Here is a 14,230-nt window from a genome sequence, read left to right as displayed (position 1 = left end):
GGAAATAAGCCCCTTCCAGTGTGATACAAGACCCTCCGCTTCGCGTCGGGTCCACACTGTCGTCGGGGCTTATTTCCCGATAACTACCGGCTGCCTCTACATTATCCCTTACTTATACAGAGTTTTCAAGCGAAGGTTTTGTGGTGGGCAAGGTTACATGATCACTGAAAAGCAATCAGCACCAAATTGTGAATTTGGTCTTGCCTACTTTAAAGAATTTGTGTGAATTTTAATGAAGCCACAAATGCTGTGAGTCCCTCAACAATACATTATGTTTTTTGGAAAATCAACTGAAAATGAAATGACCAAGTCAGGCTGACTACATACTGATCTACATATTTAACATCTCTCGGCCAATTACTTTCAGCCTTGTACAGAAATGTAAGCTTAAGAAAGAAGAGGTTTAGGTTTTGAATAACTGATATATCCAAAAATATATAGCAACAGGTGTTTGCAAGGTAAGGGAAATGTTTGCTATTGAGATGTGTTTTTGATATTTTAAATGCAGTGCTTCATTTTGCAAAGAGATGTGAGGCATTTTAAATTTGTGTGTGCAATTCTTGGATTTGTGTGCAAAGTTTTAAAACAGAGGCAAAGTTTAAGCCGTTAAAAAACAGCCACAGCTACACACTGTAAAACCTAACAGTTACCTTAACTCAAACCATTTAAGTAAACCGGTTGCATTAGACCATTTAAGTTTTAAAACACATAAATTTAAGTACTGTGAACTTGAGTCATTTGCAATTATGCACTTATATTTTAGTGTGAACTTAAATATAAGTGCATAACTGCATATGACTCAATTTGTTTGAGTTCACAGTACTCAAATGTATGCGTTTTAAAACTAATGCAACCAGTTTACTTAAATGTTTTGAGTTGAGTTAACTTTTAGGTTTTACAAATGACACTCAGAAATAAAGGTACACGGGGACAGTACCCTTTCAAAAAGGTACACCTTTGTACCCACATAGTGCATATTAGTACTTCAAATGAATATTAGGAACTTTTTAAAGGGTACTGCCCCAGTGACAGCTTTGTACCTTTATTTTTGACAGTGTGGTATGGCAGCATCTAGTGGAGGATCTGTGCATGTCTATGGTTCCTCAGATTGTTTTAATAATTTATTAGTACATTTTTAAAACGTAAAGCTTGTTTTAATGTATTACAGCGAAAAAATGGTATAATAAAAATAATAATGTAAATAAGCTATTTGTATGGTAATTAAATTGATGAAGTAATACAATGCACATTATTTATATACAGGAATATACAGCATTTTTTTTTCTTTGTTCCTTCTCATGAGCATCTTCACAACCATTTCAAAGCAAGTTAATGAAAAAGCATGAATGCTTTGCATTCTCTGTTATACTTAATGTTTTTAACATTTGAGTTTAACTGCAAACTTGGGTTTGTGCAACCACCAGTCCCCTTTGAGACAAGCTGTGGGACTTTTATTGCTCCACATGAGCAAAAAAGCTGATTGTTGATTAACAGGTCCAGCAAAGCAATAAAGATTTACGGTCAAAAGATAAGATAATGCTAATAATAAGTAGAAAAATAAGTCACAGCACCCATCCTTTAGATAAGAACAAATAAATTCACGATACTCTTGATAAAGCTTAATTTGCCTGTAACTGTTGTCATTGTGATTTATAGCAAATGAAAGTAAAAGTATGGATGCTTGGTTTTGTGTTTTGCAATCCAATACATGTCACCCCTCCCAGGATGTTTTAGATGTCTCCCTATAAAACACCTGATTTAACTCATCAGCGTGTTAGTGTGTTATTAGAGAAATCTCCAACATTCTGGGAGGAAGCTGATGAGCTGAATTTTAAATAAATAAAATATCCTGAGAGGGGTGCCAAGTAGAACTGGGTTGGGAAACAGCTATATCGGTTGCTCGGTAAGACATATGTAGGCCTACAGGCTATTTCATTTAAATTGTTTTTAATGATTGTTAATAAAGATATATTGAATTGTCAATTAAACCATGTTTTATCATGCTCGCCTCATGTGCATCGCTACAACAGAGTAAAGTGAAAATAATGTAAATGTATTTAATCTCTTACATGTAGGCTATTTAATTTATTCAAATCAAATCCTTTAATTGTGCAATGCATTTGTTTTTATTTTAAACTTTTTTATGACAGAGAATTTCACATCCTGAGGAAAACAAAGGTTTGCTTTTCTTGCTTCTCTTCTTGGACTAATAAGTAATTCTCTCTGGTCTCAAACATAAAGGTAATATATCCATATGTTAACCTTAGTGCCTACCATTGCAATCTTAAGATTAGAGCTTAAGGTGATACAAAAGGTAGCAATGCCATAGAAAAATAAATTTGTGTTATTTACTGGCAACATTTTGTTCAAAGTTAAATAAACATTAAACATTTACAAACTAAAATAACAGTATCAAGCAAAGCATTCTGGGAAACAAAATCTGAAGCAAAAAAAACAGAAAAAGGTTGATGAGGATTTCTGGTTCCCAGAATGCTTTGCATGTGGCTGTTATTGTATAGTTTTAATCTGTATTAAATTTATTTAACTTTGAACAAACTCTTGCCTGTAAATAACATAAATAAAAATGAAGAAACTCATACAGAACAACATGAGGGAGTAAATGTGTTCCCTTTAAAATAACCATTTCTTTCTCACCTTTACTCTTAAGATTATTCAGCCTGATCTCACAAAATATGTGAAATAGTCACGCATTATTTTGCTACGTTTTGCTAGACGTATTTCCACCATTTTACGTGCCCCTGCCACGACTTTCTTTTCCGTGACAGTTTCACGTATTGGTTACTCAACTGTTTTTCCTATTTTCTTACAATTGTCGCTTCAGTTTGGGTAAGAACAACTTTCTGTTACATAAAATGACATCTTACCCAAACCCAACTCTAACCTTAACGTCAGGCGACAATGGTTTAAAAAGCATATAAAAAAAATAGTATAAACCTATTTTAAGTGACATCGTAACGCAAACGGCAAATTTAACCCCAAACCAAAACGACAATTGTTTAAAAATAGGAAAAACAGTTGAGTAACCAATACATGAAACTGTCACGGAAAAGAACGTCGTGGCAGGGGCACGTAAAATGGTGGAAATATGTGACAATGTCAAGCAAAACTGAGCAAAATAATGCGTGACTATTTCATTGTAATTTGTGAGATCAGGATGGATAATTTTTTCCACAGTTCCACTACAAAGAACCATTTGTGAAACAGAAAGTTTCTTCAGATGTTAAAAGAATTATATGGAACCATACAGTAAAAAACAGCCTTTCTATGGCATCATGACATGTAGGACCTTTAAATATCATAAAGGGGCACTTAATAAAATTAACAGTGTAGTGATAAAGTTTCTTTAGACTACTGTATATTATAAAGACACGTTATTTCAAGAACCTTTGACCAAAAGAACTAACAATGTTTTTATAAAGAACCCTTTAATTTAAAGCACCTTTATTTTTAATAGTGCACTGCAACAACATATAAAATCATAAACTGTAAGTTATTTCAATCTTTTATCTGTCCATTCAGTCAGAAAAAAAAACTAGACGTTAATGAGAATGATGCATATTTTTCAGATGGCCACATCTGAAGAGGAGCCTATAATAATGGAGGATGACTCAGAGGGACTTGAAGAATCCATATTCACAATGGGTCTTCCATATGTGCTAAACAAAATCAAAAATTACCTGAAACAGCAAAATCTTGTAGAGCTTAATATTGGTGTGACAGGGGAGTCTGGATCTGGAAAGTCCACCTTTGTCAATGCTTTCAGGGGCTTAGGGGATGAAGATGAGGATGCTGCCGTTACTGGTGTAGTGGAGACCACCATGGATCCTGAAGTTTTCCTTCACCCAAAAAGCAAAAATGTAAAAGTGTGGGATCTCCCTGCAATAGGAACACCAAACTTTAAAGCCAGCGAGTTCCTTGAACAAGTCAAGTTTGAACGCTATGATTTTTTCATCATCATTGCTTCAGATCGATTCAAAGAATGTCACACCCAGCTGGCCAAAGAGATCATGGGAAAGGAGAAGTTGTTTTACTTTGTTCGGTCCAAGATTGATTGTAGCATTACTACTGAAAAGAGAAAAACTACCTTAAAAAACCTTTTTGACCTTAAAAAGCTGGATACCATCCGGGAGGATTGTAAAAATGGTTTGTTCATGCAGTTGATTCCATAACATTTTGATAGAAAAATAAATATCTGTTCAGATCCAATATTTCTTAAACAGATGCCATGAGAACCTTACAAAAGCATTTATTGATTTTACCAAGATTTATACACGGATGAATCTCTTTACATAACAACTACAACAACTGTAAATACAAAAAATATATATTTAAAATAATATACTGTAACATTATATACATAAAATATTTAATTTATAAATATTATTCATGATGCCTTCTTTGATTTTGTTTAGGGCTAAAAATGTTTGGCATTGAAAATCCTGATGTCTTCTTGATGTCTGGTTGGGAGATGGGCAAGTATGATTTCAATCTGCTGCAGGAGAGGATGGAGAAAGAGCTTCCACAGCATAAGAGACACGTGCTGATGTTGGCGTTGCCAAATATCACACTGGAGATTAATGAGAGAAAGAAGAAAGCTCTGGAGAAAAACATACACAGAGTTGCCTTAATATCTGCTTGTGTGGCCGCGATTCCTCTGCCTGGATATTCAGTTTCAGCAGATGTAGCCGGCCTAGCAGATGAGTTAAGAAAATACTACAGTGCCTTCGGACTGGATGATCCATCCCTGCAGAAGCTCTGCGAAAGATCTGGGAAGACTGTAGAGGAGCTGAAGAGTCTGATGAAGTCATCTCTACATAATGGAATAAACAGAAAGTTAATAATATCCCTGCTGGGTACTGAATCTAGTCTTATATTTAAAAGTGCTGTTAATTTCGTTTTGGGCTTCTTCCCTATTGTAGGCACTGTGGTGGCGGGGGGAATGTCTTATTCGACTGTCTTAAATATGCTGAAGAAAGTATTAAATGAGATAGAAGAAGATGCCAAGAACGTGCTAATGGCGTGTGAAATGTAAATGCATCAATTAGACAGCTTGACATAAATATCAACACAGATAAAAGATACCAGAATTTATAATAATTAATTAAAGGTTTACACTTTTACAGTCTCAATTAATAGAAAAATGCAGGCACACAAATCTTTATTTATAGCAATGATTGTTTATAACAATATCAGTAGCAGTTGTTGAAACAAAATAATTTCCTTACTCCTAATACTATTTGTATGCTTATAGTGATCCGAGTCAGAAGTTGAACATTATTTTAGAGAACCACAAAATGTATGTATATTACACAAATATATGGAGGCTTGATCTCTTATTTAGACTTCCTCAGAAATCTTGTTAGATATCTACTGTATATGTCTTTTTGATCGTGAAACCTTCTTTCTAAATTGTGTTGGTGATCATTTTCAGAGGTTATGATCTGGGTCAATGTAAGATCAGCAAAATTATTCTTTGATTTCATAATGCTACACCAATAGAGAAATGTTGCTATATGTGTATATACTTTAAATTCTTCTTCAGAATGCTTTTGGTTTCACAGACAGCTATGGCACTTTGTAAACACATATCCTGGAAACTATCCATACAATTTCAGGTCAGAAGTATATGTCCGAAGACTCAGTGCAAGTAGTCTAAGTGGAAGAAAATAGCCAGAAAAGTGAACTATAGCTTAACATGACTTTTAAGCCTCAAATACACAAGTTTCATAATTATTGTCACATCTGGTTTCAGATTTTTAATAATTATTTTCTCTTATTTTAATTTGGGTCATATTTATCAAGATTAGAAAATAATAATTATTTGTATTAAAATAATATAAGACTAACAGAAAATACTACAGCTGCAAAAAATGAGTGGTGACCGCAACATCTAGTGGAAGATTTGTGTATAATCACTGTTCTTTGTATTGTTTTTAATATTTAATTGTACATTTTTAAAAATTTAAAGCTGTATTAATGTATTCTACCCAGCAGCGAAAATATAATAAAACAATACTAGATAAAAAGCTATATGGTAACTAAATAATTTAAGTAATTAAAGGCATGTTATTGTTTCAAAATATAGCATTTATTTAATAATTTTATTTTTCCCTCTCATGGGGATCTTCATGACCATTTTAAAGGAAGTTAAAGAAGAAGCATGCATGCTTTGCATTCTCCATTACTTAATGTTTTTCAATTTGAATTTAACTGATGCAAAGATTAATTCATAATGACAAACTATACTTTTAAAAGAGGTCACTTGACTAAAACAATAAATCAGTTTTGTGGCTTTAAGGTGAAAGATCTCAGAATAGCTGAAATTCACATATTTTCTGAACAATGTACCCCTGCTGTCCTTTTTAATAAGTGTTTTCATTCATTGATTTATACATCAGCAACATTTAAATTAGGCACACCAAAATTTTGATCGATTTAATTTTAAACCAATCAGCCATCTTTTTTAAACAGGCAGTCTTTTAAAACCACACAGGACAGAATAAGGCAGATTTAATGTCAACTAAATAAATGCACAAAATATTTTTCATTTAATCTCAGATGTTATTTTCAGGAAATTATTTGCTCAATATGCATTTATCTTTAAACATGAAGCAACATACCTGAAAATAATAAGTATTTTCATTAAAATAATACAGACTTCAATAGGTTTTATGCCCAGCTGCACTACTTCCTGAACTTCAGCCAGCCTTTATTGGACAAACTGGTTAATCCAGGTGTGTCTGATTATTGTTGTAGTGACTACTGAGATCAGGCACACCTGGATTAATCAGTTTGTTTGTGACTACTGAGGTCAGGCACACCTGGATTAATCAGTTTGTCCAATAATGGCAGACAGGAAACAAGGAGCTGGCTGAAGTTCAGGAAGTTGTGCAGCAGGGCATAAATCCTATTTGACTTTCTTATGCACAAGGGTTGAGTCACACCTGCAGAAAATAGATTTTTCAACTATGGTACGTGTGACTTAACAAAGCCTCTTTTGTAAAATCATGTGACTTTCATGAAGTCAGACTGATATGTGTGATCTAAGGCACGTATTGTGGGTCAAACAATAGACTCAGTGTTTATAAACACACCCATAAATAGATCAGATCTGAGTTATTATTTTGTAATCTGTTTTATAATGTACTGAAAGTCTTGTTTCAGAGATCTTTCATGAATATTGCCTCATGTATGGATTTTCAGGTTGAATTTGTTTACTCTTTATAGTTGAGAAGATCTAACAAAATAATAATAATAATAATAAAACTTATACATGTAATTTTTATACAACATAGTCCCACTCTACAAAAAGTTAAAGTGACTGATGTAGGGTCGCAGTTAAATAAAGCAGGTTCACACTTTGTGTTAACAAATTAAATCACTAAAGAAACATAAGGATATGAGAGCATGATTTGTATTCTGGTTATGCAAACAGCAAAACAGTGTTGTTCAATACAACCAACAATACTGATTTATGAATATTTTCATGTAAAGTATAAGTCAAAAATCTATGAAAATTAGAATGAAGTGTGAAATGTGTAATTTTCCAACCATTTACAAGAAGCACTTATTTCACCAAAAGTGAAAGTAGATGTTTGGTACAAGACATTAAAGAAAACACCACCTGATGAATCAATCATATACTAAGAGCCAACTGTATGGAGCGAATTTTGTGCCATAATTTTACAAACAAATTTGGCATTTTGCAAACAAACTCAATCTGCTTTGCAAAGGGAAAACTTGACTCGCAAAGTAACAGAAAAAACTTTGCAAATAATAAAGGCAATTTGAGAGAAAATGCAGAGGTGTTACAAATATGTACTGTGTTTTGTAAATATGACCATGATTTTTTCACAAATGTGACCATGATTTTCTCACAAATGGGACCATGATTTTCTCACAAATGTGACCATGATTTTCTCACAAATGTGACCATGATTTTCTCACAAATGGGACCATGATTTTCTCACAAATGGGACCATGATTTTCTCACAAACGGGACCATGATTTTCTCACAAATGTGACCATGCAATCCAAAACAGCAGATGGCGCTGTTTCAACCTTATTAGGCATTTTCAACTAGTCTCCCTGAAAAGCCCTGAATTTTAACTTACATATCACCCCGGACAGTGCCAGCAACTGAATGAAGACTAAATTAATTTTTCGTGGTTCATGTTGTTAATCTCTGCATTTATTGAAAGTGTTGATAATAATTAATGTCTGTTAATAGTAAACACATTCTGTGTGTAAAGACATTGAATTCCATCTGAATTCTATACATTTGCAATTGTCAATCCCTATACCCCGTCTGATTCTCTAAATTCTCTTCTTTTGGTGATAAGAAACTCACCATCACTGGACTGTTTTAAGTGATCCTTAAAGACTTATCCTTTTAAAATAGCTTACTATTGCAAAATGATTATTACTAACTTGTTTACTTTTGTATGTGTATGTTCCTGAGAATCTCATATATTATGGTGCTTTGAGTTTTAGAAAGTGCATTATAAATAAAATTTATTATATCCCCTGCAGAAAAATAACAGCTAATACCAGCCTATGCTGGTTGACTGGTTTAACCCTCTGGGGTCTAAGAGGTTTTTAGGGCCCTGGAGAAGTTTTGACCTGCACTGACATTTGTGCTTTTTTCAGTTGCTTAAAAACATAATAATGGCAAAAGTCTTATAACACTGCATTCAGCACAAACTGGGCTACTATATTATATGATTAACATGTATGTACATGTTTGTATTTTTGAGAGAAAAATGTTTATGCGTGGTTTTTGAAAAAGAAAAAAATTAAGTGACTGATATAAGTCCACAAAACTCATTCTAAACATGTTTTCCTAAAACTTTTCAAAGCAGGATCTAGTAGTCTAGAGTTTTTTTCTTTAAAATGATGTGAAAATCATTCTGCTTACTCCTTCACATAACACAATATATTGATTTACAATTTCAAAGTCACTTTTTGGTTAGGAAGGCAATATGCAAGGAGGCTGGAAGCTCTTGAATAATCTGTGATTGACAATACACTGCTGAAGAACAATACACTTGCATAATGAGCTGCATAATGAGCCTTTAGGCAGGAATGTGAAGATGCCATTATTGTTAAGTGTTTGTTTGTGAAAGCAAGACAAAAGAAATGCCTTCACATGCATGATCCTGCATTAAATAAACTTACTGTGCAGAGATATACGCGAATAAACTGGGTTTTAGATGTGTTTAGATGCGTCTTAATACAAAGTGCGTCAAATATGATTGTGTGTTTGTGTATGCGTTTGGCCGTTGATCACGTCTGACGGAAGCACAAAGAAAACATAAGCGCATGGAGATAACTTTTATTTACTAGGCGAGAGTAACCAAGTAGATGTGATGTTTGCAATCGTCTTTTATAAGAATACCAAAAAGCGCGTCAAATGAGGCATCGTGTCTTTGTGTGTGCATTTGTACATCGCGTCACACCGTCGAAGCACACACACTTGCATCTTTTATAAGAACACCACAAAGTGCGTCAAATATGAGGCATCGTATGTTTGTGTGTGAGTTTGGACATCGCGTCACACAGACGAAGCACACACACTTGCATCTTTTATAAGAACACCACAAAGTGCGTCAAATATGAAGCATCGTGTGTTTGTGTGTGCATTTGGACATCGCGTCACACAGACGAAGCACACACACTTGCATCTTAAGAATACCACAAAGCGCGTCAAAAATGAGGCATCGTGTGTGTGTGAGTTTGAACATCGATCCCATCACACTGACGAAGCACACACACTCGCGTCTGTCTGGAGATTTAGGCGCGAGTAAACAGTTATGTGGTGTGTGCAATCGCATCTTTTATAATGATACCACAAAGCGCTTCAAATATGAGGCATTGTGTGTTTGTGTGTGCGTTTGGACGTCGATCGAGTCACACTCGCGTCTGGAGATAACTTTAGTTACAGTCACTAGTAAACAAGTAGATGTCATGTTTCCAGCACTCGGATTAAAACTCAACACAGCAGTGAATGGCTGCAGAGACGGAATGTCCATTGACTGTGGGGTTGATTAATGAATATGGATGATCTCTGCTCTTCTCTTCAATGGAGCGGGGCGTGGCTCATTATAGATAATGAAGCAACAGAAGAAAGACGGTACATCTCTCTCTTCTAATTAGTGGTGCAACGGATCGCAGTTGATCCGTGATCCGTACGGATCACGACCCACGGTTCGGCTCGCATGTGATTCGCGGATTAATACGCAAATTTAAATAGGGAAAGTTTATAATTTGTAAGTGTTATAAAGGTTTGCAAATGTTAACATTCAAGTGATTTTAAACAGTTTAACTGCAAAACGGCGCTAAAGTGATCGGTTTACTTTACGCACAAACGCACGCGTGCGGTTAAATGCGTCCGGTCCAGCTCGAGTCAGACGTAATCATCCTTCAAAGATCAGAACTCTTGATGTTTAAATTTCAGAGAGTTGCGCTACTCTCTCTCATACTGTAGTGTATTAAAATACATTTGGCTAATAGAGCAATGAAAAACAACGTAACGTTTTTATGTGGGACGACTGTAATGCTGCGCCGTCTGTAATTCACCCTTTGTCTGTGTCTGTGCGCTCGTTTAAGGGGACTCGGTAGTGCACAAACAGAGAGATGCAGTCTGTGCACATTTGGTCTTAAAGAGACAGTAAGCTCAATTGACCTACTTAAGTCTGTGTCATTAATGTTAATCAAACAACCCAAGACAAAGAGAAAATCACTTCTGAAGCTTTAAAAAAATAATAATTACATTTAATTAATACAATAAATGCAGTGTTATTATTCATTTGATTTCTGTAACTAATGATTTTAGACCTTACTTAATGTGCAACCTTGTTCTTTTTATAAATGTTTTTTTCTGACGTGTTTCTGAAAGGACTTCACTTAGGGAGAGAGAACAAAACGCGCATCATGTTTATTTTCTTAATTTTGCGAAAAGCACAACATTCTGTTTTTATTGGGAGTGGACAGAAAAAAACTAGACACTTTAACGTTTTAAATGATGTATAAATCATATCTGTATGTCCAAAATCAGCAGAGTTATCTAAGTCTCTTTGGGGAGTGATTGAAAAATAAAGAGTTTGCGGCGCCCGCGCCGCAGCCGACCCCAGAGTGTTAAGATGGTGTTCCAGCCTGGTTTTAGCTTAAGCTAGTATTAGAAGGATTTTTGCTTTTATACTGTAGCTGGTCAGGCTGATCACACCAGCCCAAACCAGCTTGACTAGGCTGGAAGCTTTGCCAGCTTGGCTATTGTGAAAGAAGCTGGTTTAAACTGGTCCTCCTAGCCTGACAAGATAAGACCAACTTTAAAAGGATTAACATTTTGTAGAAGTTTATCTTGTTCAGAGTGCTCAAATGACTATGATCCTGGTTGGTTGGTTACTGTTGCTTGAACTGGCCACTCTGTCCAGACAGCCGATGTTGGGTTTATTATGTCCCTACCACACTCTTTCTCCAAAGAGTTTCATTTATTATCCTGCATCTTTTGATAAGCATTGTAAGTTGAATTCATTGTCTTGACACACAGAATTTGTTTACTATTAACAAACATTTATTATTATTAACACTTACAATAAAATCAGTGAGATTAACAGAATGAAGCCCGACAAATGAAATGTCTTTATTCAGTTGCTGCCACTCTCAGGGGTGATATGTATGTTAAAATTCAGGGCTTTTCCCCTGGGCTTTTTTCCAATGCCTGAAAAAGTTGAAACAGCGCCATCTGCTGTTCTGGATTGCATGGTCCCATTTGTGAGAAAATCATGGTCCCATTTGTGAGAAAATCATGGTCCCATTTGTGAGAAAATCATGGTCACATTTGTGAGAAAATCATGGTCCCATTTGTGAGAAAATCATGGTCACATTTGTGAAAAAATCATGGTCACATTTGTGAAAAAATCATGGTCACATTTACAAAACACAGTACATATTTGTAACACATCTGCATTTTCTCTCAAATTGCCTTTATTATTTGCAAAGCGTTTTCTGTTTGTTTGCGAGTCAAGTTTTCCCTTTGCAAAGCAGATTGAGTTTGTTTGCAAAATGTTGTATTTGTTTGTAAAATTTTGGCACAAAATTCGCTCCATACAACTGAAACTCAAACAGCATCATAAGCAAACCATAACCAATCCATACTGTATATATTCAGTATAGCATATATAATTGAGGTCATTTATATGTTTTTTTTTCAATTGTTTACACACACAATCCTTTTTGTCACACAACCTGACACTCAAACATCAAAACCACACACCAAATCTGTAAAATCATACACTAATTATTGGCCATTGACTCAATTTTCAATTTTAAAAAACACTTTTTGCAAAACACAACCCGCATGTCTCTACAGGATGTATAGTCAGGCTATTGACTAAATACTGTTTGTATACGATATATCCAAAAATATATGGCAACAGGTGTTTGCAACGTAAGGGAAATGTTTGCTTTTTGTTTGTGATATTTTAAATGCAGTGCTTCATTTTGCAAAGAGATGTGAGGCATTTTAAATGTTGTGTGTGCAATTCTTGGATTTGTGTGTTAGGTTTTGAATAAAAGAGGAAAACTTAATTTGTAATTAAAAAACTGTAATTGTACATTTTTTTAACGTAAAGCTTGTATTAATGTATTACAACGAAAATATTGTATAATAAAAAATATAAATAAGCTATTTGTGTGATAATGTAATCGTTGAAGCAATAAAATGCACATTATTTATATACAGGAATATACTGTATTTATTTATTCTTTTTATTTGTTTCTTCTCATGAGCATCTTCATAACCATTTCAAAGCAAGTTAATGAAGAAGCATGCTTTGCATTCTCAGTTATGCTTAATGTTTTTAACATTTGAGTTTAACTGCAAACTTGGGCTTGTGCAACCACACCAGTGCCCTTTGAGACAAGCTGTGAGATTTTTATTGCTCAACATGAGCAAAGCTGATGGTTGAATAACAGGTCCACCAAGGCAACATAAATCTATCGTCAAAAGATGTATATGCTAATTATTCAACTGTTAAAATAAGTCACAGCATCCTCAGATATGAACAAATAAACTCACAATACTCTTGTTAAAGGTTAATTTGCCTCTACAGGGCTCAACATAAAGGACTGCCTGGTGGCCTGGAGCCAGCGTGAGAGACGTTCGGGCCAGTTAACAGTAGGCATGTCACTTGCCCAATTAGGCCAGTGCTTTGCTCTCAGTCACTGAAATATATGTCTGCCTGCAGTTTTTCTGTATGTATTCTTATGTAATGTTACAAGACACATTTTAAGCTTTTCGAACGTTAACTTCACAGCAATGTCATGAGGTTTCTTTTACCCAATTGGTTGTGGACACTGTTGCATGTTACGTCAGCTGGTACAGCAAAGAGACATTAAGACAGCTGCACCCTCTAATTATGAGGCCAAACGAAATCGTAATTTTTAAAAAAATTTGAAAAAGACATTTACTTGGATAAAACACAACAAAAAATTATGCAATGTTTTCCAGTTTGCCATCAGTTTCCAGGTGAACAAAACCTCGAAGCTCATGAGAAAAGTCTCATGGTGTCTTGCCGATAATCCTTTATCTGGTCCACTGAACTTTATTGCCAATTGTCTTAACAAATAATGAATGAAATTCATATTATATTTTACTTTTTAATTATTATTTTAAATATGTGACACTAAAATCTTGCCAGAAAAATGTTGCCAAGGCAAGTAAAAACCTGAACCACTGGCCCGACTGGGCCAGTATAAAATATTTTTTCATTGAGCCCTGCTCTAACTTTTGTCATTACGATTTATAATAAATAAAGTCAAAGTGAAAATAAAAGTATGGATGCTTGGTTTTGTGTTTCTCAAGTTGTACATGGAACCCCTCCCAGAATGTTTTAGAAGTCTTCCTATAAAACACCTGATTTAAGTGATCAGCATATTAGTGTGTTATTAAAGAAATCTCCAACATTCTGGGAGGAAGCTGATGAGCTGAATCAGGTGTTTCTTCTTGCTTCTTTTCTTGGACTAATAATTATTTCTGGTGTCATACAAAAAAAAGGTAATAACACTGAAAAACCAACTTGTAAAATTTACTGTTTTTTTAAAGGTACATCTTACCTACTAAAATCAAATAAAATCTACTGAATAATGCATGAAAACATTTGTTAAATAATTAAGTAAATGTCACTTAATTATTTTTATTTAAGAAGTT

At 34.6% G+C, this 14,230-nt stretch overlaps 1 protein-coding gene across 1 annotated transcript; it reads left to right on the top strand.

Annotated features, from left to right (window-relative positions):
• Positions 1–1,788: 1,788 nt before the first annotated feature.
• On the top strand, positions 1,789–6,004 carry LOC135771937 (interferon-inducible GTPase 5-like). Its single transcript, XM_065282253.1, has 4 exons — positions 1,789–1,903; positions 2,151–2,241; positions 3,588–4,164; positions 4,434–6,004. Exons 3-4 carry the CDS (start codon positions 3,588–3,590, stop codon positions 5,051–5,053), a joined length of 1,197 nt encoding a protein of 398 aa, XP_065138325.1. The 5' UTR covers positions 1,789–1,903; positions 2,151–2,241; the 3' UTR covers positions 5,054–6,004.
• The last annotated feature ends 8,226 nt before the right edge of the window (positions 6,005–14,230 follow it).

Source organism: Paramisgurnus dabryanus, chromosome 19, assembly GCF_030506205.2.
Source record: "Paramisgurnus dabryanus chromosome 19, PD_genome_1.1, whole genome shotgun sequence".
NCBI classification, from domain to species: Eukaryota; Metazoa; Chordata; class Actinopteri; order Cypriniformes; family Cobitidae; genus Paramisgurnus; species Paramisgurnus dabryanus.
The sequence above is the reverse complement of the archived record's forward strand: the minus strand, read 5'-3'. Positions and strand labels throughout refer to the sequence as shown.